Source organism: Coffea arabica, chromosome 3c (genome assembly GCF_036785885.1).
Source record: "Coffea arabica cultivar ET-39 chromosome 3c, Coffea Arabica ET-39 HiFi, whole genome shotgun sequence".
Lineage (NCBI taxonomy): Eukaryota > Viridiplantae > Streptophyta > Magnoliopsida > Gentianales > Rubiaceae > Coffea > Coffea arabica.
The window spans coordinates 2,355,284-2,382,132 of record NC_092314.1 but is presented as its reverse complement, the minus strand read 5'-3'; the positions used below and the strand labels follow the sequence as shown (position 1 = coordinate 2,382,132).

At 38.0% G+C, this 26,849-nt stretch overlaps 6 protein-coding genes across 20 annotated transcripts; 5 read left to right on the top strand and 1 right to left on the bottom strand.

Moving 5' to 3' along the window:
* The first annotated feature begins 935 nt into the window (after window positions 1-935).
* Window positions 936-5,656, top strand: LOC113738184 (glutamine synthetase leaf isozyme, chloroplastic). Of its 2 annotated transcripts, none has more exons than XM_027265412.2 (14): window positions 936-1,076; window positions 2,147-2,409; window positions 2,625-2,664; window positions 2,767-2,870; window positions 2,957-3,005; window positions 3,091-3,197; window positions 3,395-3,482; window positions 3,650-3,778; window positions 3,934-4,008; window positions 4,285-4,338; window positions 4,430-4,467; window positions 4,601-4,760; window positions 4,867-4,927; window positions 5,244-5,656. In XM_027265412.2, exons 2-14 carry the CDS (start codon window positions 2,156-2,158, stop codon window positions 5,381-5,383), a joined length of 1,299 nt encoding a protein of 432 aa, XP_027121213.2. In that variant the 5' UTR covers window positions 936-1,076; window positions 2,147-2,155; the 3' UTR covers window positions 5,384-5,656. The 2 variants fall into 2 exon arrangements, with proteins under 2 accessions (XP_027121213.2, XP_027121214.2); XM_027265413.2 differs by having other exon boundaries at window positions 958-1,088.
* Window positions 5,657-6,280: 624 nt separating this feature from the next.
* Window positions 6,281-7,363, top strand: LOC113738187 (membrane protein PM19L). The gene is made up of 4 exons (XM_027265415.2): window positions 6,281-6,532; window positions 6,612-6,831; window positions 6,932-6,977; window positions 7,072-7,363. Exons 1-4 carry the CDS (start codon window positions 6,406-6,408, stop codon window positions 7,189-7,191), a joined length of 513 nt encoding a protein of 170 aa, XP_027121216.1. The 5' UTR covers window positions 6,281-6,405; the 3' UTR covers window positions 7,192-7,363.
* A 394-nt stretch (window positions 7,364-7,757) lies between these two features.
* LOC113734054 (protein ABCI12, chloroplastic-like) lies at window positions 7,758-12,122 on the top strand. The gene is made up of 7 exons (XM_027260370.2): window positions 7,758-8,266; window positions 8,970-9,086; window positions 9,380-9,616; window positions 10,451-10,615; window positions 10,741-10,816; window positions 11,055-11,119; window positions 11,655-12,122. The coding sequence occupies exons 1-7, from the start codon at window positions 7,910-7,912 to the stop codon at window positions 11,805-11,807; spliced, it is 1,170 nt and encodes a 389-aa protein (XP_027116171.2). The 5' UTR covers window positions 7,758-7,909; the 3' UTR covers window positions 11,808-12,122.
* A 2,183-nt stretch (window positions 12,123-14,305) lies between these two features.
* On the top strand, window positions 14,306-18,457 carry LOC113734053 (uncharacterized). The gene is made up of 5 exons (XM_027260369.2): window positions 14,306-14,445; window positions 14,708-17,198; window positions 17,551-17,752; window positions 17,847-18,043; window positions 18,130-18,457. The coding sequence occupies exons 2-5, from the start codon at window positions 14,888-14,890 to the stop codon at window positions 18,201-18,203; spliced, it is 2,784 nt and encodes a 927-aa protein (XP_027116170.1). The 5' UTR covers window positions 14,306-14,445; window positions 14,708-14,887; the 3' UTR covers window positions 18,204-18,457.
* Window positions 18,458-19,234: 777 nt separating this feature from the next.
* Window positions 19,235-22,976, bottom strand: LOC113734051 (uncharacterized). Of its 14 annotated transcripts, XR_011841397.1 has the most exons (8): window positions 22,586-22,966; window positions 22,343-22,462; window positions 22,135-22,206; window positions 21,760-21,845; window positions 21,598-21,660; window positions 21,079-21,182; window positions 19,817-19,947; window positions 19,235-19,707 (listed from the first exon to the last, which is right to left on the bottom strand). XR_011841397.1 is itself a non-coding variant. In XM_072081781.1 (7 exons), exons 5-7 carry the CDS (start codon window positions 21,107-21,109, stop codon window positions 19,573-19,575), a joined length of 231 nt encoding a protein of 76 aa, XP_071937882.1. In that variant the 5' UTR covers window positions 21,110-21,182; window positions 21,598-21,660; window positions 21,760-21,845; window positions 22,343-22,462; window positions 22,586-22,968; the 3' UTR covers window positions 19,235-19,572. The 14 variants fall into 14 exon arrangements, 7 of the variants coding, with proteins under 7 accessions (XP_071937882.1, XP_071937877.1, XP_071937880.1 ...); XR_011841398.1 differs by lacking the exon at window positions 22,135-22,206 and having other exon boundaries at window positions 19,817-20,878; window positions 22,586-22,976; XR_011841399.1 differs by lacking the exon at window positions 22,135-22,206 and having other exon boundaries at window positions 22,343-22,419; window positions 22,586-22,962.
* Window positions 22,977-23,164: 188 nt separating this feature from the next.
* Window positions 23,165-26,787, top strand: LOC113734050 (eukaryotic translation initiation factor 2 subunit gamma-like). Its single transcript, XM_027260367.2, has 9 exons — window positions 23,165-23,578; window positions 24,167-24,337; window positions 24,422-24,483; window positions 24,607-24,719; window positions 24,803-24,905; window positions 25,267-25,494; window positions 25,585-25,803; window positions 25,943-26,203; window positions 26,309-26,787. Exons 2-9 carry the CDS (start codon window positions 24,232-24,234, stop codon window positions 26,618-26,620), a joined length of 1,404 nt encoding a protein of 467 aa, XP_027116168.1. The 5' UTR covers window positions 23,165-23,578; window positions 24,167-24,231; the 3' UTR covers window positions 26,621-26,787.
* Window positions 26,788-26,849: the final 62 nt, after the last annotated feature.

The following is a 26,849-nucleotide window of genomic DNA, read 5'->3' as shown; positions in this document are numbered from 1 at the left end:
CAATGTAAAGTTTGGAAAATATAAGTAAAAGGGTTCATATATCACAATCACATATCTTCCAACACAAATACTTAATAAATAATTGTTGTTCACACAAGATTCAACGTCAACATAGCCATATATATTAATGATAAGAATCTAAGGAATGTTGTAATCTTTTTGTTGATAACGTCAACGTTCCCTATTGGTTTTCACTTTGTAACTTTTCTTCCTGCTATAGTCCTACTTCTTGAAAGTTAATTTACCTAGAAGTTTTTTTTTTTTTGGTGTCCCGCAGGGAGTGAATCCCGCAGACAATTTCCCACCCTCCACAATTTGTTAGCAGCAAGGTTCGAATCAGGAAGCTAAGGCTCCATTTTCAGCAACCTTAACCACCAGACCAAGTCCCGGAGAGCTAATTTACCTAGAAGTTAATTACAAAGCTAATTTACATACTTCTTGATAATTAGAAAGTTAATTCACCTAAAAGAATGGAGAAAATTGGGTTGGACAGACTTCTTGTTTGTGTCAACAATGAATCTTCTCCATTGCTTCCAATGAACAAGCATCGAGTGATGATCCAAACGCAATATTAAATTAGCATTGGCAGCCAAAAGCTATTCATTGGTTCCACAGCTTGGAAAATGACCAATTGTTTTTCTGCCAACCATTCTACACCTAATCAAATACTATAACCCCAAGAACACAGACAAATCATGTAAACAGATTTTCAAAAAAAAAAAATATGTATATCAAATGGACAAGAAAACAAAAGCCTTATCTCAAAATAATCAGTACTAGGCTGCTGCTGGTGAACAATGAAATGGTTTGACAACTCCCCCTAGTCCCCTTTGAGGCCTCATAAAAACCAAACACTATTTTCCGCCACTCAACGTCCACCCCTATCTGCTAAGGAAAAGCCAGTATGTCCACCCATCGACCCATATTATAAGACCCTTTAAGCCATTTAGCCACTTGGCCTCTCTCTCTCTCTCTCTCTTTCTTGATTTTTTTTGGTGGTAGTTTGAAGTCAGAAGTCTTCCCTTCTGCAGTGTAGCTGCTGCAGATCTTCAAGCCACTTTGGCTGCAGTTTCCAGGTACTTTTGCGTGTAAGTTTTTGTTTATTCCACATCTATGTTAATCCTGTAGGGTATACAATTTACATGCACGAACTATAGGAACATCCATCGCTACAAACATTCGACATGCAATTCTTTTGTTTTCGAATTTTGAGTTCTTGAAAATAAAACTGTACTTGAAAAAAACTAGTACCTTTGAAGTGGGATTCCAAGGCTGTTTGACTTACGTGGCCCAGGTTTTCTGTGGGCATTGCCCGTTACCCCAAATAAATGAGTAAATAAAATTACTATTAACGAGAAAATACAAGATAGGACAAAGCAAAGCAGTTAGCAGAAAACAAGAAATAAGAAAACTTTAAAAAAAAAGGTTAGGCAGAAGTACAAGTAAACCGTCTAAGCCCACCCAAGAAAACACACACTGCAGAGTGCAGGCACACACTTTTGAGCATGCTTGCAACTCGAATGAACTAGTTTTTTTTTTTATGTCCATCAGAACATTTTTATTTTTAGAAGACAGATACTAGCATTTGTTATTACAACATTCGAATTACTTTAGAATCTTAAGAGGAAAATTGGCAAATGTTAGCAAATGGCGGATGCAAAATGTTCGTAGCCTAATTTAACAGGGAATTGTAGTGTTGCTGACTTTCAGTATATGAATCTATGAAGCCCTCAAAACAGTAGACTGGAGATGCTATGGTGATCATCTGAATCAAAAGGAAAAACTTCAGTTATTGCAAAGTTGCCAACTTTTCCTAACAGAACTTTAGACATACAATACGTGCTTTTATCATGGATCTTGCAAGAGGAAACTTTAAAAGAAATGAATTTAATTCTATCAAAATGAACTAAATCAGGGAAAGTTGTGTCCTTTTGAATCTTTGCCATGGTTGATTGATTCTGCTAGCAGGGCTTTCCTTCGAAGTACCATAGATTCTTTTTCATCATTTACGAAATAATTTTAGCAAATTTTCTGTTTTTGGTATCATTATTATCCTTCACGCTTATCCTAGCATTCTTTGCTCAATATATTACGATTCCACATTAGAAAAGCAATATACGTTATTCTCTTTGAAATTTCTGTCCAGCAATTGGAAATGGCACAAATCCTGGCCCCCTCTCCACAATGGCAGATGAGAGTTACAAAAAACTTGATGGATGTCAGTCCATTGACTTCAAAGATGTGGAGCTCCCTCGTATTGAAACAAAGCAAGAAAGGAGCTATTAAAACTTCTTCCAAATTTAAAGTTTATGCCCTTCAATCAGAAAATGGCACTGTTAACCGGGTGGAACAGCTGCTAAACCTGGACGTAACTCCGTATACTGATAAGATCATTGCTGAGTATATCTGGTAATTGATGTTTCTCTTATGCATGATGCATTCTTGAAACAATAGTATTTTGCTCATTTAGACCTTAAAATGATACCTTTCTTGGCTGAATAGATTAATTTGTCTTTCATTCGCTTGATGATGTGTCCGCTGATTATGCTAATTGTTTGCTGCTTGCGTACAATCTGCATTACGTTGTCAAGAATTGGAGATTAACTATTGCTTTTTTGTAACAGGATTGGAGGATCTGGGACTGATGTGCGTAGTAAATCAAAGGTATGTGATGCTAATACTTTTTTCTTATGTGAATTTTGGAGTGACCAATGACATAAAGTTGTGGATTGATAGTCTTGTAATTGAGCTTGATTATGTTTTCAGACAATCTCAAAGCCAGTTGAACACCCATCAGAGCTCCCAAAGTGGAATTATGATGGATCAAGTACTGGACAAGCACCTGGAGAAGATAGTGAAGTTATCTTATAGTAAGAATCCATTGCAACTAACCTTCTTATGTACTCACTAGTTACTTTTGCCTTCCATAATAGAGCTTGACTGAATACACTTTTAGCCCTCAGGCAATTTTCAAGGACCCATTCCGTGGAGGAAACAACATTTTGGTGAGTGAGAACTAGCTCAGTAGTTGTTGATTCGTGTTATAATTAAATTGTGTTCATGTAACAGTTTCATACGTGGCTTGAACAGGTCATATGTGACACCTATACACCGGCTGGTGAGCCCATTCCTACAAACAAGCGCTACAGAGCTGCACAGATCTTTAGCAACCCGAAGGTTATAGCAGAAGTACCATGGTAAATTCTCCTAGGCTGAATTTTACTTAGTACCCCTTCAATTATGTCTATGCTAGATGTTGACACCAATAAAAAATGGAAAACTGAACAGAAAAGGCTCAAACTTTAAGATATGTTTCTTGATTGGTTCTTGTGTTTGTTTCTTGAATATTTTAACTGGTGATTGTCAATCGTTTTCTGCAATCAACCTTAACCAGGTTTGGCATAGAGCAAGAGTACACCTTACTGCAAACAAACGTGAAATGGCCCTTGGGTTGGCCTGCTGGAGGCTACCCCGGTCCTCAGGTAATGACTGTTGTCATGAAATAAAAAAAATTTTAAATCTGTTAGTTCACAAGAATGTGAACAGTTCTGAAACCCATGATTTGTTACCTGTCAATTTATGTAGACTATTACTTTAGACGATATTATTGTTCTGTATCTGTATGTTTAAACTTTTTTGGCATTTTTAGGGCCCTTATTACTGTGGTGCTGGAGCAGATAAGATATTTGGACGGGACATATCTGATGCTCATTACAAGGCCTGCTTATACGCTGGAATAAATATTAGTGGAACGAATGGTGAAGTTATGCCTGGGCAGGTTCTCCTCCCTCCATTCTTTTTTCAACTTTTGATATCTTATATATGAGCAAGAATGTATGTTAAAACACTTCTTGTTTACATTCAATTATGAATATTCTCCTGTTCGGCAACTCCTTGCCTGGTCAAATGACTGATTTAAGATTAACTTGGCAGTGGGAATTTCAAGTAGGTCCTAGCGTGGGAATTGAAGCTGGAGATCACATCTGGTGTGCTAGGTACCTTCTTGAGGTAAATATTCTTTTCCAGTAAGACAGTTTGCATCCTTGCATCAAAAGCTTTTTCAAAGAGGAGCTACCTAGCTCTCTGTGTATAGGATAGTATCCAGAATAAGGCAATTTATTCTCTCAAGTCAACTTAAAAGCATATAACAGCACATTTTACAGGGTATGATGTAACTGGTTGATCTAGTTAGCAACGTTTCATTCTTTCACGTCATATTACTTGATCACTTATTTTACATACATACTTATGTGAGATTTTTTTTTCTTGTTACTTGACTAACAGAGAATTACTGAACAAGCAGGAGTTGTTCTTACACTTGATCCAAAACCAATAGAGGTATAGGAGATCCTATATATCTTGCAATTCTTTTTCCTTTCCAATTTGTTAATCAACCAGAAAAATTGTGTCCATTGTCATCAATACTCAGGGTGACTGGAATGGTGCAGGATGCCACACCAATTACAGGTACTTCAGGATAATCATGTAAAGTTAGTGCATGTTAGGAGATGAGGAAATGAATACAAGAAGAATGCAGAGATTCAAAGTATATGGACTTCAATTACCCATTATTTATTTTATTCTCTTTTTGGGTTTACAGTACAAAGAGTATGAGGGAGGATGGAGGGTACGAGAAAATAAAGAAAGCAATCCTGAGTCTATCTCTTCGACACAAGGATCACATAAGTGCTTATGGAGAAGGAAATGAAAGAAGGTTGACAGGAAAGCACGAAACTGCTGATATCAACACATTTTCTTGGGTATGCTCTTCTATTTAAGACAAGGCACTCCACATAAAAAGGATGCCACAAAGCAATGTATCACTTGACCATACCCTTACTTAGTTTACTTGATGACAAAATGCAGGGAGTTGCTAATCGTGGTTGCTCAATCCGTGTTGGGCGTGATACTGAGAAGAATGGCAAAGGTATTTCACCAATAAGAGCACAAAGAGCATAACAGTGAAGGTTTATCTGATAAATTTTATTCTCCTATCATTGTCATTGAGATAATTCTAATATGTGAACCTGGTTAATATTCTTCCTCCTATCCTCAGAGGCAACATAAGTGGGAGCTCATTATGTACCTAAGATTATGAACTGCTAACAAAAAATTTGCTTAAGCAGTTTAGGATTCTTCTGAAACGCCCATTTTTGAATGACAACAATGGGGATGGAGTGGCGGTTTTAGCACTATGTTGCTTACACTGATGGGCTTCAAACGTCCCTCACCTTCTATTGTAGGTTATTTGGAAGACAGGCGCCCCGCTTCTAACATGGATCCCTACGTTGTTACTTCATTACTTGCCGAAACTACTATTCTTTGGGAGCCCACACTTGAGGCAGAAGCTCTTGCTGCACAGAAGATTGCATTAAAGGTTTAAACAACTGAAGCTGCAGTACAAAGACGTGAACTTATTCTGAAATGCACGAGCTCGTAGGACCGCAGCTCGTTCTCTTTATCTGTAACCACTTTGGGGAGATGCCGTGTAAATGAGGAACCTAAATTGGCTGTCAGCCGTTCTTAATTAATTGGTTCCTTTGAGATTCCAATTTGTTTGGGATCAGAGGGTTCATGAATCTGTTTTGTAGATTGACATTCGATTGTGCTTTTTTTTTTTTTTCTAATGAGATGGTGCTTTGGTTTTTCTGTTTTAGTTTTTCATGTATCCAATTCTCACTTCTACATTTATTATAGCCTCAACTGCAAGGAGTTGCAAAGACAAACATCAGCTATTTGCTTTCACCAAGGAGATGGAATTTGCTAATTTAACTGTTATCTTTTGGCAGCAGAAAACGACCTCATCTGTTTTGAGTTCAGTAAGTTAATGTCCAGAGGAAAGAAAAATTATGCTCTGGTTTTGTTGAACTCATTTTACCGGTTAGAGGAACTGTGCAGGCACCTCATCTTCCTAATCAACTAGAAATAATTTGAGGGATGAGTAGCCCACAAGCTTTAACAGTTACTATTAGGTAATACTACTTTAACTCAAATTAAAATGTGCAAAGCTGAATTGCATCAATATCTGGTGGAGCCGGTATTTAGATTAGGAGTATAGAATAGTGCTACCTGGAATGTTGGAATCACATATGAAATTAAGCTTTTCCTCTGGAATATTTAGGAACTACTTTTACAACCTGGAAAGCAAAAAAGATTCTTCTCTCCTCTATGAGGTAAAGTGGGAATGATGCTAAGAAATTCCAACAATTTCTTTGAATTGAAGATACTTCAAAATATTCATTGAAAGGAAGAGAAAAAGCCAGATGATGCTCTGACTAGACCATTGATTTGGGGCCAAGTATAGAACCATTGTGGCATATATATACATATGTTGCTCTTTTTGAACACAAGAAGGGTGTAATAGAAAACAAAATTTCGGTTTTCTTGATTGAAGCTTCAAAGGCCATGGCTTCTGGGGCGGGCAAATCAGCAGCATTTGGCCTTTTAGTTCTTAATGTCATACTTTATTTCATTGTTGCAGCAATTTCAGGATGGGCAGTAAATCATGGAATTCAAAGAGCTCGTGAAACAGGTAGTTACCATATTATCAACTGCATCTGCTAAGCAAGATTCCAACTTATGCTAGAGTGATCACTTTTGCCGCTTTGCAGCATCTGCTCTGACAATCCCAGCTCGGATATTTCCAATATACTTTCCATTTGGGAACATGGCAACTGGTTTCCTGATCATTTTCTCCCTCATTGCTGGTGTTGTGGGATTTATCACCTCAATTGCTGGGATCCAGAGTGTGATCCAATGGAACCTTCCTAACTTACATGCAGCTGCTGCCTCCTCTCTGATGACTTGGTTACTCACGCTGCTTGCCATGGGGTAAAAGAATCATCAAACCTTCAGCACTTTCAACTACATTCTTTCAGTTTCTTCTAAGATTGGGACTTGATACCTCGTGAATGCCATATGTCTTCTGCAGGTTGGCTTGCAAGGAGATTCACAAAGGCTGGACAGAATCAAATTTGGTAAGCCATCAAAAATTTTTGTTGCAAATTGAACTAAAATATGAATGGAGCGTAAATGTATCTATCAATATATGCTTTTCTGTGTCTACTTCAGAGGACCTTGGAGGTCATATTGATAATTCTGAGTGGGACACAATTGTTCTGCACCGGGGCAATCCATGCTGGGGTTGAAGACCTTGTTGCACGTGAGAGGATTATCAGAGGACGTGTCTGATCTTCTCAATTCGAATCAGAATTACATTAATGAAGTGAAGGATTTACAAATTTGTCTTGTTTATCCATAATTCTCTTTCTGTTGATTTGGCGTGCCTGATTTTGTGAAAAACAGGTGTAATGAAGTACATGTTAATATTGGACCGAAATAACTGGTCTGAAGTTCATCTGAATTGTGCATTCCTGATGCTGATAAGCATTTCATGAATTGCCTTTCCTCAAAAGAGTTACAATCCCAATTCTAAGCATGCCCATGAGATGACCCATGATCCATGAAAAATTTGCAATTGAAAGGAAAATGAACATGTTGTCTTCAGAATACACCATAATAAATTTTCCAATCCGGTTGAAGAGCTCCTTAAATTTTTTAGAAAGGGAAGAAACTAAAAAAATCCCAACTTAACATGCCAAATCAATTCTGGATTGGTTACTCTCCTCTTTCACAAAAACAGACGATGTCTCCAAATAGTACACTAGATTTCAAGGGGTTGCTGAATTTCAGAGGTATTCAAAGCTGATATACTACTACTCATTGGCAACAATAACCTCAAGGTAATCCCAGGAAAAACAGAGCAAGGAAACAAATTGTAAAGAAAAAGAAAACAAATAAGACGAAAAAAGAGCAAAAGATTTAAAACTGTTTTCCTCCCTCTTCCCCTTCGCGAACCCCTTCCCAACTCAACCTGCCCGATTGTATCAGTAATCTGTAGACTGGACCCATGTACGCCCAAGTTCTCCACACTCATCCCTCATCGAAACTTCCTTGTCCTTCTCCCCTTCTCCTTGTTAGGCCCTTAACTACACCAATCTTCAAACACCAATTCACTCCAAACTCAAGAACCCAACTTTATTTCTTGCACCATCACTGCCAAAAGCTAAGAAAGCCCCTTATCAGATGTGCAGCAAACAGTGAAGGAGTTGGGGGCTCCAGAAACTGGGAAAAATGGGTTCCAAGAGACTTTCTTGCTGCTGATAAAATATTCAGATGGATTTCTGAGGCTACTTCTAGTCCCATTGCCCAGTATATATCTTCACCAACAACTTTCTTGCACTCTGTTGATCCCAGAATTAAATTGGTACAAATTTTCCTTCCATTTTTTTGCTCAGTTTTTTTTTTCCTAAACAGCGGTTAAAAGTAATTCAATTTGTTGATTTTCAGTTTGGCTTGTTCTTCCTTTCATTTTTCTTTTTTCTCACTCGGGTTTTTCTGAACTTGTGAGATTGCGTAAAAGGGTAATTGAATCTCTGAAGTTTGATTAATGGAAGCTAACTGGGAGCATAACTGGAAACTTAGCCATTTTTTTCCCCAGCATGTGCTTTTTGTTTGGGATTGCTTTTACTTGGCTTAAATACGAAATTTAAGGACTTTAGAACTGGTTTCCGGCAGAGACAATTAGTTCCTTGCAGAGAAGGAAAATTAACTTATTCCCCACAATACCAGACACTCAAATTAGTATTTGAAGGGGAAAAATAAAAATAAAAATAAAAATAATAGACAAAGAAAAAGGGATAGAGAGAAGTGGGGATGATAGAACTCAATTCTAGTAATCTTTGATAATACTGGGAATAGTTTCTATAGTAATCTTTGATGATAAAAAATGATAAAAAGAACAGGGAATTTAAGTAAAGGCTTGCCTAAGGAGTTCATCCTGACTTCCTTCTGGGCATTGCCTTAAACTTCCTGCCATGGAGCAATTTTTTGTTCGGGACTATCATATTACTTCTTTTTCTCGTTCCTTTATTTCATTTATGATGATTTCCTAGTTTCTTTATATGCAGGCATGGCTCCTTGTACTTGTTGTTTTACCAGCAAGGTCACACATCTCTGTGCGCTTTGGCTTAGTGATTTTCCTGGCTTCGTTATCGATGTTGATGCAGCCTAAGCAGGTTTGGATGGTAAGTTTGTTTTTTGAATTTGTCAAAGATTGCGGTCTTGTTCTCCATTTGATTTACCGATGAATAAGGAAAGTTTATGTCTCCAATAGAACAATTGGTTGTTTTCTTTGCCAAACAAGTAGAAAAGGATTGTTTAGATATTTCTTCACGTCTTTCTGGGCATGGCATTTAGGAAAACCTTCTTTGTACTTCCATGTTTTTCTTCTGATTCAGATAGTGTATGTGTACTCTGTTCTCCTGTGGAAAATATGGGAGTGCTGATGCAGGACAGTGTCTTATTCATGTTGTTACAGGACCAGTTGGGACGGGTGACTCTGCTCTCTGGGATCTTATTTATAATGCTAGGACTGGGTACAGATAGTGCACCATCCCTTGTATTTTCAAGAACTCCACCACCCTCAGTTTTGGGGTTGCCGAATCTTCCGACATCTTTGGATGGCTATTCATACGTTGTTATGAAGTTTGGTCCCTTACAATTGACAAGGAAGGGCTTATCAACAGCTAGTACATCAGCATGTTTGACCTTTGTTGTGAGTGTTTTTTTCAGCTATCTGATGTGCGTATGCTTAATGTGCCTGTTATGGACTTATGGACGAATGCTTACATCTTCTTATGTGCATGCTGTTGTGAGTCTTTTCTGCTTGAGCAAATTGCCAAATTTTGTGAAAAAAAATGAACACTTTAAAATGATTATTCGGTGCATGATGAAATTTTCTACCGCTGAGGTGGCCTTGATCTAGTGGCTAAGGGTGAACTCAAGCCCCCTGCCCCCTCCCCGCTTCTTAAATCCCACCCCTCCCTTGCTAGGGAAAAAAAAAAAATGAAAATTTGTACCACCCTTCCTGTCTATCCAGAAGTCTTAGGCCACAGATGGTATGCTTTTCTGAGGTCTGTCACATGAAAGTTTGGCACATTTTTTAGGACTCTAGAATTGGGATATGCATTAGACAAGCACAGACGTTAAAATACAAGTTCACACAAAATATGGCAAGTAAATGTGGGATCTAATGTTTAACTTTCAGTTAGAATATAATCATGTTACTCTTCCATAGGACCAAGAAATATCTAATCAAGCCACGTTTACTTTTAAATATTGAAGTGATTTCTTGTTTTCTACTCTGATAAGTAATCACAGATAACCGTGATTCACAGACAAAGCAAATGTTGGGACAAGTTAATAAAACCTTTGGGTGGTTTAGACCCTGTAGACAATAGTAAATAAGTGACTTAAATGTTCTATCCTAGTTGTGGAAAATCTTCTTTATTGCCAAGGCATTCTTCAGGTCCTTAAAGATACTTTAATGAACTTTTTTAGCTTGAATAGCTCTGTTTTTCTGAGATCTTGGCCTCTGTTCTTACAAAAGATCTTCCAAAGTGCAAGCCTCTGCCTCACGAGTACGACTCCCGAGCAGCTTGCATTTGCCCTGCAGTGGTTCATCCATCCTCTGAAGCATCTAGGTTTGCCTGTGGCAGAAGTCATCCTTACTCTCTTACTGTCTTTGAGGTTCATCAGTTTGGTATTCGATGAGGTGAGATAGGTTTATCATGTCACTTGTATCATTTTCTTTGATTTTTAGAGAGAGAGTTTCGGTTTAATATGATAGGCTACCCATGATGTTTTTTCAAGAATGTTCTCACCTTGTAATGTCAATAGGTTCGTAATGTTGCCCTGGGGATTGTATCACGCAGAATCAATTGGCAGCTTTTGACCACTATGGAGACAGTTGATGGTAAGTAAAAAGGTACAAGTATTTAGCATGTAGACATTTCAACATTTTCCGAGATGTAAAAGGTTCTATTCATGATACACTACTAATGCACCTGGCTTGTGCGTTTCCATGGAATGATGTGGCTATACTCATAATGGCCCTTACCATAAACTTCATTAGATGCCTAAGCAATTCTACAATGTCATAGTACTACATTAGTTTTGTCATGTGTATTGAGATATGTGGTGTTAATTTGCAGTTTTCTTTACATACATCAGACGGATCTTCAAAAACATTTTCAGGCACTCAGAGCAGATATCTCAGGTTTGGAATATTTGCCAGAACTTTTCCTCTCAAGCTGATTTATAGTTTATCACCTTTGAATACCAAAATGCACCTTGCCATGGCTGCTTGTTACCTCTCCTTGCTACTGTGCCCTGTAAAAAGAACATGTCGAACTGTTGCAGTGTTCTTGAGACCACCCTACTCAGAGATGTTCTTTGCAATGGGGGAAAAGCAACCCAAAAGAAAAGGAAAAAGAAAAAAGTGACTCCCAAACTGAAATGTCCCTTCCATGCTCTGTAGTCCAAAACTGTCGCTGCGGACAATCTATTATGTAGAAGAGTCGATCAGGCAAAAGAAAACCTATGGGGTTATATCAAATTGTTGATAGTTAAAAATTAGTTAACAACTTGCAAAACTAATTTAACTGTTTTGAGGTGAATGTACATACATGAGAATTTAACTGTTTTGAGGGTAAACTTGATTTGAGTTTCAGCTTCATCATCAGATCTGAATGCAAGTCACAATTTACAGTATGATATCTAATAAAGGCTAGTTTAATTTTGTGACTTTACAGGCTATGATTGTCAGAGGCTTTCGAGGAGACTGCGATTCTCACAAAATTTTTCTGTCAGCGGACACATCTAGTGCAATGGCCAACATTATATCGTTGCTTTGCTTGTTTGGTCTTGTAGGGGCTGCCACTATGTCAAAGTACCTCCTGCTGTGATATCTGTTGCTTGAAAAATCTTCCACTCTCTTCTTATTCTCAAAGCAATAGAAGCCTTTCTTCAACTCCTCCCTTCCATGTTCTTCATCATCATTTTACCTTGCTCCTTCCCTTCTTAGCATCTTCAGTAACTACAGCTGATCAATGTGACGAGCCAAAAAAGGTTACGTTCCCTCCTTATAGGCAATTAAACATGCTTCTTAATTACAACTACTTCAGTTTTTTCCATTTGCTTCGATTGCTTAGAATTGTAGCACTCGGGAAGCCACTCTTTCGACAGGGGTGATGTCGAGTACAAGTTTCTTGTTGATCGAATTTATTCTTATCAAAGAGAACCGCTCCTTGGTTTTGTGATGAACTCAGCCAGAGGCAGCTCCAGAGTTCAGACGGCTGCTAAGTTCTTTACTCTTGCTGTCTTAAAAGCTGCATCTTTTGTGGTGAGAAAAGAATTGGTGCTGCACATTCTTAGAATATTTTGCAGATTAGAAGACATAAAAGCAGCTGATTGAATGCAAAGTGTGCACAGTTAGGATTATGTAATAGATGAACTTATTGTCCAAGAAGCAACGGGTATGTATGTATTGACAGGGCTGCAAATTTTGCCATTGTTTAATGATGAAGCCCTTGAAACATTTTTGACAAAATTTTAGTCGATGTTGGCCTTTGCCTAGAATTTCAAATGACCGACGCTGGTGGAGGATGAGGTTAACCACTAAAGAACATCTCCATCTACTTAGTCTTAACTCTTAATAATAGTTCATCTATACATTTGTCTAGATAAATCCAATAAGTTATAGATTAGAATAAGTTAAACATGTTACTTAATTATAAAAGAATTACCTGTTGTGGATCAAGAAATAGAAGAAAAAAAGGAAAAAGAATTGTTTCTTGGAAGAATGATTAATTAATTTTTAGATTTCAAGAATACTTAAAATTGATTGCAAGATGCAAAATGAATCTACCTATATGATAACATGGCCGGTAAGCATTAATTAGAAACTACCGATTTAACATATACTAACTTCACAACACCAAATTTTGGCTTTATCTTCCCAAGTTGTTCTCAAGGATTTATCTAACTGATATTTTACTATCAAACAATATGCAATTCCCTTCAAAAATTTGGAGCTATGTTGTTTTGAATATCTCGAGCTTCACAGGAAGTAGAGAGGAAGAAAAAAAAAAAAGCATCACCGCAAATTGTTCTTAGAGAAAGAATTTTCCATCTCTCTTTCTCATCAGAGTCGGTAGCAAAACTGAAACCAAAAGCAAAATGGTGGATGCAAAAGCAATAACGTTTCTTCTTTGCAAGCATTATCAGCTCATGTATGGAGATGCATCACGAGGCTTCGGAACTTCCCTTCAGACCAAAAAACAACCTTCCCATTTGCAGCAAATGGCAGAACAAGGCTAGTTCTGCCTGTTTCTCAGGACTGCTTCAGCAACTTTTTTTAAACCCACTGTTAGTGACAACTTCTTGCGGCGAACTGCTGAATGGCAGCCTAGGATGGGCATCAGGGCTGTTACATGATGGAGTGGCCCGAGAATCAGTTAATTCATCACTTTTCTTGAATCCAACAAGGAGTTAGTTCATGGAGACTGCATCCACTGCACCAAGTTGATTTGCAGTGCTTGTTACTCTACATTGGAGGCCAAATTAAGTTTTTTGTTTTGGTTGACAAGGAACCATCAGCCGCAGCCCAAAAATACGGGCTGAATAAATTCCGTCCCGTGCAATAATCCGTTATAATCATGCAGAGAGATCAAATTAAGTTGGAGAGAATACTCTTCTCTTGAACCCATGATGTTGATTTTGATTTTTTTTTTTTTTTATAACAAGAAAAGAAGAAAGTGTAGTGGCGAAATATTTGATGTTTTTATATAATATAATAGTTAATTCAGACTAACAGTAAAATATTCAATCATATATTGAGAAACTAATCGAAGTAAAATCTTGAGAACAAACAAACAAATTTTTTTTTTTTTTGCCGAATATAGGTTTAAAACTATATCTTCCTCAAAATTTGATAGTTTCATCACATTTAATTGGCCAATTCTGTCAAAAAAATATTTAATTTTGTCGAGTGGTTAATATGCCATAGAATTGTGCAAAATGATTGGATCACGAGATCCACATCTCTTGCATGAGTGAAAATCACCCTTTTCTAAATTAACAGGTGAAATTAAAAAAAAATTGAAAATTTGAAAGATAATAATGGGTATGGAATTTAAAAACTTTTCAATTGACTACCGAGCATTGACATTAAAAAAGAAAAAGAGTTTAAGCTGACGTCAGTCAATTGAACTCCCAAAAGTAAAACCATTGAATTGTGTTGTCTACCCGATACTCAGTTTTGGGTTGGGCTGATGTACCCCAAGTTTTCGGTTAGCTTAAATTTGCAAAAGTTCTGGTTCTACCCGCTTTAACCCAAAAGAATACTCGAAAAAGTCCAAACAATAAACCTCGGCCAACCCAACACAAGTCGGGAGGTTTCGTATTTAACCACGCCGGTCCAACCAGACCAGGTCAATTCTTCAAAATCATCGTTTCTTATGGTTTGAGAAAATTTCTACCAATTCCGCCAAACCCCTTCTTGCAAAGGAGAAATCAACCGAAACGGTTTCAGATCAATTCCATGTAAGTTATTGAGAAGCTTTTCAAATTTTCAGCTTTTGATGTTCATGTCATTTTTTAATCTGCATGTTATGCACCACAGTAAAAATTGACTGATTACTGAATTTTGAGTAGGAAAACAACCCCAATTGTATAAAGGCATTGACTTTTTTTCCCCCTGCATGGTTACTGTGATTATTGGTGATTTTTTATAATTGTTTATTGAGGCTAAAAAGGTATTGATCCTTTTTTGTTTGGGTACCTTTTTTCATTGTTTTTGTCACAGCCCAGATAGCTAAACTTTGAGGGACATATCTGAACATTCAATCATGCTTACTGGGATTGTTGATTATGTATGAAGTTGATTATTGAAAGTAGGAAAGTTTTGATTTTTATGATTTCTGTGATGGATTTTGTCACTGCCTAGATAGTGCAATCTTGAGGAAGCATACTTGAATAATCAAGAATGGAGGTGAATAACAGTTCAGAACGTAGGACAAAGCAAAAACGTGATCCTGCATGGAATTACTGTGAAATGTATAAGAATGGTGAGAAGGTTGAGCTCAAGTGTGTGTTCTGTGGGAAAATCTTTAAGGGTGGTGGGATTCACAGGGTTAAGGAGCATCTTGCAGGTGCTAAGGGGGATGGGGGCTCTCCTTGTATGAGAGTTGACCCTGATGTTCGCCGTGCAATGCAAGAGAATTTGAGTGGGGTTGTGGGGAAAAGGAAGAAGAAACAAAGGTTTGTTGATGCCGAGGATGAGTTGTTGATTCAAAATGACATTACCATCGAGGATGAGGGTTTTCGAAATAATTATGATTTGAATACAGTTGATGACTTGCTTCGGCTAACAGAGACCATTGAAACAAACTCCGATAAGCGTCTGAATATTGAAGGAGCAAGTAATGAATTTAATGGTGAACAGAGTGTAGGGGGAATGACTAGACGGAGGAGAAGAAACCTGCAAGAGAATTCAGCTAATATGGAACCTGTAGCCATTGGTTCTCTAAAGCGGGATCCAGCTTGGAAGCATTGTCAAATGTTTAATAACGGGGGGAAGGTTCTGCTCAAGTGTGTATATTGTGGAAAAATATTTAATGGTGGTGGGATTTATAGACTTAAGGAACATCTTGCTGGTCGTACGGGCAATGGATCTGTTTGCTCAGAAGTACAATCTGATGTTCGCCTTCTTATGCAAGAGAGCTTAAATGTAAGTGGGTCAGTGGGGAAGAAAAAGAAGAAACAAAAGCATTTCATTGAGATGCCCAATCATAATGCTGGTAATGGTGCTGTCCAAACCCTTGCTAATGGGCGTGATTTAAATAATGAAATTGATTTGCTTCCTGAAACTGATGCACTTGAAGAGAATTCTGATGTGTTTCTGAACCAAGAACATGAGGGCAACGGATCAGGTGGTAGGATAGAGAAAGGCCAAATGGGAAAGGCCTCTGTTCTGATAAATCCTCATAAGTCTCATACATTGACTGCAGATGGTAATAAAGCTGTTGGCTCAAAAGTGGTGGATAATCAGGTTCAAATGGCAATTGGCCACTTTCTGTTGTATGCAGGGATATCTTTTGATGCTACAAATTCGGTTTATTTTAGAAGGATGATTGAGGCCATAGCTTCGCAAGGATCACAGGTTGTAACCCCTTCTTGCAATGATCTTCGTAGCTGGATTTTGAAAAATTCGGTCAAAGAGGTTAAAAGTGACTTTGGCAGATTCACAGGTTGTTGGGCTAGGAGTGGTTGTTCCATTTTGGTTGATGATTGGGTCACACAGAATGGCAGAACGTTGGTAAAAGTTTTAGTTGATTGTCCAGAAGGAAATTTGTTTTTGAAGTCTCTGGATATTTCTGAAATTAGAAATCCTGTAGATGCTCTCTACGAATTGCTTGCTAAGGTGATAGAAGAAGTCGGTGTGAGAAATGTATTGCAAGTTGTTACTCGTGGTGAAGAGCCATATTTTGTTTGTGGGAAGAGATTGATTGATGCTTACCCTTCCATTTTCTGGACTCCTTGTGCTGGTCATTGCCTAAGTTTGATGCTTAAGGATTTTACAAAGCTTGACTTGATCAGTGCAATCCTTGAACAAGCCAAATCAATAACAAGATTTATCTACAATCACAATGTTATTTTGAATATGATGAGACGGCACACTTTTGGTGTTGACTTAGTTGACATAGGAGTTTCGAAATCAGCAACAGATTTCATGACATTGAACCGATTAGTGAGTCTCAAGCAGAATTTGCAAAACATGGTTAGTTCAGAGGAATGGGCAGAGAGCCCTTACTCAAGGGAACCTGAGGGATTGGCTGTCCTAGATTGTTTCAGTAGCGAATCATTTTGGTCTACTTGTGCCTTGATTTCCCGTTTAGCTGATCCATTCTTGCGACTTTTGAGGATAGTTAGTAGTGAGAAGAGGCCCGGAATGGGTTACGTTTATGCAGGAATTTATAGAGCCAAAGAAACAATCAAGAAAGAACTTGTTAACCAGAAGGATTACCATGACTACTGGAACATTATACACCGAAGGTGGGAAAAACTTCAGCATCACCCACTTTTTGCTGCTGGTTTCTATCTTAATCCAAAGTTCTTCTATAGTACTGGAGGAGATATGCATCATATCAGATCCCATGTATATGATTGTGTGGAGAAATTGGTGCCTGACCCTAATACTCAGGACAAAATTGTGAAAGAGACAATCTCGTATCAGAATGGTGATGGAGATTTTGGCAGGAAGATGGCAATAAGAGCTAGAGATACATTACTTCCAGGTTAGATTTTACTAAAGAATACATTGGTTTTGTTTTCTGTTATATGTTTTTCCATGTTTTTTTGGTATGGGTTCTATCATTTCGCCTTGTGCCATAATCTCAAAATTTCGATGCAACACTCTTGCTTTGACAAATAAGATGCTGAAACAGTTTTCCATAAAGATGGATAATTAAGAGATTTTGAGAAGATGGCACCTATCCTATACACAGAAAATGAGCTCAAGAATAGCAGCATAATATCCATTTTCTATACTTCAGAATATTATTAGTTATCTTGTTCAGTACCCTGCTATTGGATTTGTGAAAGAAGCCTCATTCTGTTTGCTCTCTCTCTCTCTCTCTCTCTCCATAGCTGAGTGGTGGTCAACATATGGCGGGGCATGCCCAAATTTAGCTCGCTTTGCTATCAGGATCCTTGGTCAAACTTGCAGCTTGATAGGCTCTAAGCCAAGTCACATACCTCTTGAACAGATGCACGAAACGAAAAATTGCTTGGAGTATCAGAGGCTCAATGATCTTGTCTTGGTTCAGTACAATTGGTGGCTGAAGGAAAGGTAATCAGATTTTAAGTATCAGTGTCAAAAAGTTTTGTAGTTTAGATGTGGATGGAGGCCAGATAAATCTTGCTCTCTAAATGTATTCTTATAGGGCTCAGAAGATTAAAGAGCAGGAGCCAGTGGACCCCCTTTTGCATGCTAACTCTAGAGTGGCTGAGGATTGGCTTATGAAGGAGGAGGCTTATTCAGACGACCAAAACATATCCGATTGGAGCACCATTTCCCCACCTATGGGCAACATAATGCTCTTGGGATCGCGTGCTGATGATTTTGAAGCCTTAGGTGTAGGTAATGATGAATATCCTTTACAAAAATTTCTGGTGAAAGAGGTTCTTCTTTTGTGCATTGTTAACGTTGTGACAAACCTACCACAGGTTTTGATGATTTGGAAGTACTCAATGGTGTTAGCGAGGAAGCTACCGATGATAAGCCAGCAGAATTTTTCTGAAGGGGTTTCTCTTTTCCTATATGAAGGGGAAAACCTGGTATTTTTCTGTTTTGGTCATTTCCAGCAGCCTTGTAAAGCTTAGAAATGTTGTGACAGGGGTATGGAGCAATTTTTCTAGTATTTTCTTTTATTAATTTTAAGATTGTAACATGGAAATTGCTGAAATGGTGGTGCAACATTAGGAACTGAGTTTATGGTTTTTTGTAACTAACTGTTACTGGCATTTTTTTTCAGAATCACAGGTAGCAGAATAACTGGCTGTGTCTCATGCATAGAATTAGCTCATTCCATCTTACCTGATTAGAAAGATTGACAAGATTTAAAGCATCAGCATCGTGGAATATTGTTGGGCCAAGAATTTTGGCCCACTTAATCAGAACCTATGTACAGTCTGGCTTCAATGTTTGGGCCACAATTTAGGCCCAAATTACTTCAAAACACATCGGATTATTTCATGGCACCTCTTTTTTTTTTTTTTTTTTTTAAAAAAAATTGTTTTAAATTCGTAATAATCATCTTCCTATCATGCCTTAATCAGTAGTAGTTACTTCTTCTTCTTCTTTGTAATTCCTTTTTTTGGCTTAATGAAAGGGAAAACAATTTAAAAACAAAGAAGAATTTAATACCCATGTCACCCACATAAGAATTAGCACTGTTTTCGGTAGATAATAGCAATCCAAACAAACGGACCTTGTTTGGATTGTCATTTTCTGTTGAAAAATTACGTCATTTTCTGTGATCATATTTTTTTATTACTTTTATTCTTCATATATATCAAATCGCTATCGTAATTTTTTCCATGAAAAATGCAATCCAAACGGAGCCGCATTATAGAGACTAGGAGGCATGAACCGCGCCCTGCGCGGTGATAATTTATTATGGATGCCCATAAAACATATGTAGCAGGTATATAATTTAGAAAATAAAAAGGACATTGACTTTATTAGATGTAATAAGTTGGAATAACAAAAGTAACAGCTAGGACAGAAGGAATGTTTGTTGCTTAAAACTCCAAAGGCTAAAGAACTATCTATACAAAGATCTAGGCTTTAGAAACGCAGAAACAAAACAAAGTTTAGTAATTGTCCAGTGAATGAATCGTCTAAGTAACAAACATGTGGTCTATAGTCTACATATCACTATTCCAAATACTACTGCTGCCTAAGAACTCAGCCCAAGAAGAAAGGCTCTGAGCTGGCAGCATAACAAAGCATCCCAAAGAAAATTTTTTAAAAAGAACAGAACCACTAAATGCTATTAGTATCAATAGCATATAAGCCTCAAAACTAATACCGACGCCACTACAAGCTCAAAGAAGTTCACGAGCTGACAAGATAGCACAAGAAATAAGCATCCAAAAACAACCTCTCTAAACTGGGTAGCAAGCAACAACAGCGTATTTAGTGCATGTCACTTTGTTGATCACATCGGATGAACGCTTGAAATAGCATAGGAGCCTGGTCAGTTCAATTCGACAAGCCACACGATGGTACAACTTAAAGGTCTGCAAAAAGGTTGAATCGAAATAAAGTGGCAATTCAAGAATCCATGTACACAAATCAGACCATTTAAATTGCATAAAAGAAAGTTCATTAATGACAAATCCAAATGACCTGGCTACATAGTTGAACAATCTCCAAGTTCAGGTATCTATGCATGAGAATAGAGCAACACATAACCTCATCGTCAGCAGCCTCAAACATGTCAAGCGCGCTAACACCAATCAGCTTCTCAGCTTCGACACCTAATGCAATAACATTTACACACCCAGTATCATCATGAAAAGTGAGCCAGATCCATGCTCTATAACAAAAATAACATTAACCACCAAAAAAAAGGAAACCAAGGAATACATAGAGTTTTTAAAAACTAATAACTAATAACAAATCCACGATGCACCTAGGGAAATCATACATTCCCTGACCTCAACCAAGGTATACAAATAGTCTTATATGTTGACAAGACACCCTCAATTGATTTTAGTTTTCTCACGTGGCACGATACCGTTGGGGTAAAAGATTGGAGGCACAAACAAAAGTGACATGAAAAATCAACATAATTTCTTTTCACAAAAAATCAAGATGCAGAGGGGAATGCAATATTGGCCATACATCTTTAACAAGAGCTCTGTGTTATTATAGCAATCAAACTTCCAGATAAGAGTTTTGGAGCCACGAAAACAGGCAATTTCGCATTTCAGACACATGCAAACATTTAATTCTTGTTTATCAATGAAGGAACATTATTACAGTTGCAATGTACATTTTTTGTGTGCTAAAATGTCTAGAATTAAAAAGTTTCATCCTCCATTTGCAAAGCCTTCTATTGCATGATACAGTTCCTGCCAAAATCCAGATGCAGCAGTGATTTGATACTACAAACAACTTAACTAAGAGAAACAGCTCCTTAGCAGTATCAAGAACAACTGAACATTTAGTATTCATGCCAGACTGCAGATTTACCAAAATGATCTCATAGCATTATACCTGATCAATATTGAACAAGCTAAACGTTTAAAAAAGTTTCCTCGTCTAATGTAGCTCAGGACATAGAAAACAATGCATGCAATAAATCTTATAGAATAATCAGTGGGTAGAAGCAACCTTTTTTGTAGACAAATCCTTTTTTTTTTTTTTTTGCACTGGCTTCTTCACAGTCGACCCAAACACTTCATACTTAATAAAAAGGAAAATGTTTAACAATCAAAAGCTGTCCCATTCCATTTCCAGTAGCAAAAAAAATAAAAATAATTGTCTAGTTTATGGAGTAAATCTTGCACCCGAGTACATGAACTATTAACCCAATACAGGAAAGGTCAACTGCACATTAATTAAAGTACTGCAATTCAAATAGAACTAACATGAAACGGGGATACCTCTAATCAAATGCATAGGGATCATCTGCATAAGGATTCAGAGATCCTTCTGAAAACAGATCACCTATATTAGATGAATTTGTATGAACTTGTCCCTTTGTTCCCTATCATGAAATTTCAATCACAAATGTCAGCACACATAACATAAAATTATATGTGACCGTAATCACAAGGCATCTTGCAGTGTACAGAGACAAACTTCATCACATACAGTTAATTCTCCTTGTTTCTACTTTACCTTGCTCAGGTTAACCAATTGCTCTGTTTCATTGCATTAATCTATTAGTAATCACAACTTAATCCTAAATGATATGAATAAGAGTAACACCATTTCAAGGTAAGAGAATTTTGTGACCACGATTATTGCCTGTCTAGTACACCCCATTCATCAAAAATAGGCAAAAATCCTACTTCTTGTTGGGTGAGACATGACTGACACTCCACAAAAGATCAAAAGCTAAAACAACCAGCATGATGACACTGAGAAGGAAAATTTATCCTAGTTCATTGTTTAATTACCTTAGTAACAGCTCTAGGTGTAACAGCTTTTGGTGTCTCTAGTTTTTTATGTCTGCCTGGGTCCTGTAGTAATAGAGACAATTACACATAACCAAGAAATATACACATAAAGAATCGTTCCCCTACGACAATGCATACTGATCAGAAATCAAAATTACATACCGCAAACATTACAGTACTTTTGGTTTTCCTTTTTTTGTAATTGTTCTTCCATTTGCTGTTTCGACTTCATATTCATGATGAGTGACCTGCTTAAGCAAGGAAAGGAGGTTAGACAAACGGGCACAAAGAGTTGGGCCGAATTTTCTACGAACACAGAGAGCTTATCAATGATATTCAGAAGCATGAACTTAATTTTCCATGTCTTTCTTGAGATATAGATTAAATTGACAAAAAAAGAAAAAAAGGGAGAGCGAGGCATAGGAAAACTGATACGGGTCATGGATTTCTCTTTCATTGTAAAAATATAGACTGGCAGGCTTTCCTTTTTTTTTTTTATTAGTGCTCACTTGGTCGGGTTGGTTATAAGAATCGGACCTTTTCTTGGTCAGCGAGGGTGAGTTTGTCGGAAGCGTCGGAAAGGGAAGCATCGAGGGACTGAAGCTGGGACTGAAGGTCGGCGATGATGGCGTCAAAACATACGAATTCCAGGCAAAAAAAAAAAAAAAAAAAAAAGAAGAAAGAAGGAAACTTGTAGCAAGGACTGAAGCTGATTGGACAGGAAGACGAGACGAAGAAAGCTTACACCGAAGGAAGAGGAAGAGATCCAAACGAATGGAAGAAGATCCGGACAGCTGCAACCAACAGCGAAGATGGCACCTCCTTGGGCGGAAAGAAGACAGTGACCGAGCAAAAAAACAGAAAGCTGCACGTCACCGGACAATGGAAAAAAATAGGAACGCCAGGGAAAAAAAATGAACAGAGGAAACTTGAAGAGAGGATCGGACCTCACTGGAAAGGAAAATAAAAGACAAAGAAGAGAGCTTACAACAAAAGAGGAGGAGAGGCCAACGAACGGCACAAGATCTGTACCGATGCAGCCGACAGCGAAGGTGGCAGCTCCTTGGCCGGTAAGAAGGCTATGGGCTTGGGAGAACCGAATACCAGAGCTCAACAAAATGTTGCAGCAGGCTCCAGAGCATGCGGGTAAGTGGCAGAGCAACATTGTGGGGAGAAGTAAATGCAGTTGGAGAGAGAAGGGAGCGGGAAGAAGGCAAATGCAGCAGACGCACAGAGAGAAGGACGGACGGTCACATGGGACACTGGCAGGCGAAACCAGATGGGAAGCTGACGCGCGATGCGCGAACAACATGATACTTCCAATCCACATGCCGGGCACGTGAGAGGACGACGAAAGTTTTGGCTGAATGCTGGTGGGACGTTATCTACTTATGTTGAAAAATTGCCATAGAATGGTATTCTATTTCCATACCAAACTGGAATTAATTATCAAAAGTGCCGTTCCCAGTCTAACACGAAACTCCCTTTCCACGGTACGACTACTTTGGAAGGTAAGCAGTAACTTGCAGCCCAATCAACCTGCCCAGCCGCTTTTTCTATACCCATTAATCCCTTTCATAACTCACAGTTTTTTGTATGAGTGTTTCGATAAATGGACTCTGCGAAGACACTTCAAAAGCCGGCAACTTTTGAAGTGCTCCGCAGCACTTAACTACTAAACCCCCCAAACCCCCCCAAGCGATGTGGGAACTTAACCCCACAGGGTGCCCCGCTGCTAAGAGATAAAGACCCCCCAGACTCCCCGAGACAGGTTTTTCCATTAATCACCCTTCAAGATTCAAGCTTGTTTGTCTTCTCCACACAAACCCGAGAAAGAAAAAAGAAAAGATGAGTACCAATTGAGTTGTTGAAAGAATTTCTCTTCCTTTACTTCCTCAGCAGACAGCAGCGCCATGGCAACTTTCTTTGAAGTCCCACATCATCAAAAAGTAATCTTGACCGGAGTCGATTCGATTTTTAGGTGAGTTTTTTAGTTTTAACAGACTCTGATCGTCTTTTCCCTCTTCAGTTTTCTTTTTTTTTTTTGGAACTGAATATGTATCTGTTAATTCGCTTCTCATCAAAAAGGGAAATTAAAATTCTTTTTTTGGTTTTCGTTTTTCTTCCTAAATCCATGGTTCAGTTATGTACGTGCAAATTTGCAGATTGCATATCAATTCGTCCAATAAATTGTTGATGTCTATTGCTTGAACTATCAATCTAGAGTTCAGACAATATAAACATTACTAATTGCTGTTTTACTTTGGAGAATCTTAGGCTTTTTACTTCAACCAAAAAAAAATCTTAGGCTTTTTATTGGTCAGAAAGAACAAAGGAGATTAGATTCCAAATCCTATTGTTAAAGAAATTAAATTCAGAAAAGCAATAGTCACAAACCATGCAAATCTGAACAGTGATATTGTTTAGTGCTAATAGGATGAGGTGTTGATTGATGTCAGTGTTGCAATATATATGTATAGCCTGCAACATAATGCGCTTATATTATCTTACCAACTCATAGCTAGTGCTGGACTTGGTTCATGACAATCTAATTGTTATGTTGTTGAAGGTGTTTTATAAGGTTTACCACAGTTGAACAAAATATCAGGGAAAAAGTTTACAGAGCCAAAGTTGATGGGTCCGAAACAGCTGATGGAACAGGATCCGGGAGAGTTGGATGTCAGCAAACTGCATCCTCTCTCTCCCGAGATAATTTCTTATCAACCAACAATAAATATTGGTAATCCTCATTAGACCTACAGTTGTTTGATTTTAATACATTGTTGCTTCCCAAATCCCAACTGACTGTGTTGAAATTTTGAAGGCCTTATTGGTCATGTGGCGCATGGCAAAACGACCGTTGTAAGAGCAATCTCTGGCATCAGGGTAATTGTCATGCACTTTTTCTACAACTTACAATGCTTGGTTTTTTATTTCTCAGCACATTTTGATCATAATTTACCTATCTTTTTCGTTAATAACATGTTTTGGCTCTTCTACTAATTACAGACTACCCGTTTCAAGTGTGAACTGGAGCGGAACATTACTGTTAGACTTGGATATGCAAATGCAAAAATATATAAATGTGAAGATGAGCGCTGTCCTCGGCCTCTGTGTTACAAGTAAGTTTATTGAACTGCTCAAGTTTGGTTTCGTTCATCTTTTCTTAAATTTGTACTAATTACCTAAAAAACACATAATGCAGGGTGTATGGAAGTGACATGGTTGATGATCCTCCGTGTGATGTACCCGGTTTTGAGAAATCCAAGATGAAACTGCTGAGACATGTCTCTTTTGTTGACTGCCCGGTATGTTCATCATTTTGGAAACAGAGATTGAATAAGTAAAGCACATGGTACTTTTCCCCCGGCAGTCACAGTTATGGATGCTCAAATTTTTCTGCATGTCACCTATCTTAATTTTTTACTAAATTCTGTGTTAAGTTTTCAACTACATAAATCACTTTTTAAGCTGTAAAGTAACTTGTTTAAAGAACTGGATGGTCAATTAATCTACCTGCATTATATGGATAAGTGAATATAACTCCTTATCGTAGGCTACTGAATTGTGTACATGTGGATATGTAAGTACTTCAAAGACCTGAATCTATGTTTTGTCTTTGCAGCATACTTTTCAGATTAATCTGTTGATCTTAATTTCGATGTACAGGGACATGAAATATTTATGACTAGGATGCTCAGTGGGGCAACAGTAATGGATGGATCACTCCTCCTAATAGCTGCTAATGAGAGTTTCCCCCAGCCTCAAACACTTGAGCATTGGTCTGCAGTAGATCTTCTGAAAATTCAAAATCTCATCCTTCTTCAAAATAAGGTGGATCTTGTTCAGGAGGAGGTGGCCAGGAATCAATATCAAGCGATTCAGAAATATGTAAAGGTGAATATTTCAGACAAAATTGAATTTCCCTCGGCCCCCAATTCTTGATTCATAGTAGTAATCAAACTTCTTACCCCTTAATGCAACCAGGGAACTGTCGCATCTAATGCACCAATACTACCAATTTCTGCCCAGTTGAATTACAACATGGATGTGGTGTGTGAATATATTATGAAAAAGATATCTGTTCCAGTTCGAGATTTTGTTTCACCGCCACAGATGATTGTGATTCGCTCGTTTGATGTTAATAAGCCTGGTTGCGAAGTTCTTGAGCTGAAAGGAGGGGTTGTAGGTGGAAGCATCACCAAGGTATCCATGTCAACATCTCTTCTTGAAAATGTAAATGAAAAGAGAACGAAGGAAGAGAGGAAAAACTAAATGAATGAATAACTGACTTAAGTTTCACAGTAATTTGTTACAAGTATGTTATAAATCTTCTTGTGTACAGGGTGTTCTGAAGGTAAACCAAATTATTGAGCTCCGTCCAGGGATTCTGGGGAAAGATGCCAGCGGCAACTTGAGATGTAGTCCCATTTATACCAGAGTAGCTTCACTTCACTCTGAACAGAATAAACTTCAAATTGCTGTCCCTGGTGGCCTTATTGGGGTTGGCACAACAATGGATCCTGCACTGTCACGCAGTGATCGGTTGGTTGGTCAAGTTCTTGGTCAGGTCGGGACACTACCTGAAGTTTATACTGAAATCAAGGTAAGCAGATTTAAAGGAAACAAGCTTAATCAGAATGATTCAGAATTTTCATACAATTCACTGATGTAGGACCTCTCACTTGTGTTGCACATTATCCATTTTCAGATTGCAAACACACATCTTTTGAGCAAACTTTTAGGAGTGACAATGAATGGCACGGCACAGGGAAAAGTTGGTGGTCTTATAAAGGGAGAAATTCTGCTGCTGAACGTTTCATCCATGGCAACCGGGGCTGAAGTTCTTAAAGTGAAGGATAAGCATGCAAAATTACGCCTCAAAGCACCAGTATGCACGAGTCTAGGAGAGAAGGTGGTCTTAAGTCGCCGCATACAAGGGCATTGGCGACTCATTGGTTGGGGCGTAATTAAAGATGGAATTACACTCGATATACTTGCTGCGACACCGGACCTTACATGAATAGGAAAACTATAATAAGTTCATTTCATAGAGCAATTGTCACTGCCTTTACCTTGAAACCATGCAGATTTGTGCTTCTTTCTGTTGCTAGGCATCGTGATTTTTTCGCTGCTATAGAACCAAGGACATAATTTCTTGATAATTGAATTTTCTTTCTTTATGATGAACATGAATTCTTGACCATCAGAATAAAAGTGGTAGCGTCTTTGCGTCGAACTAAATTCTTACT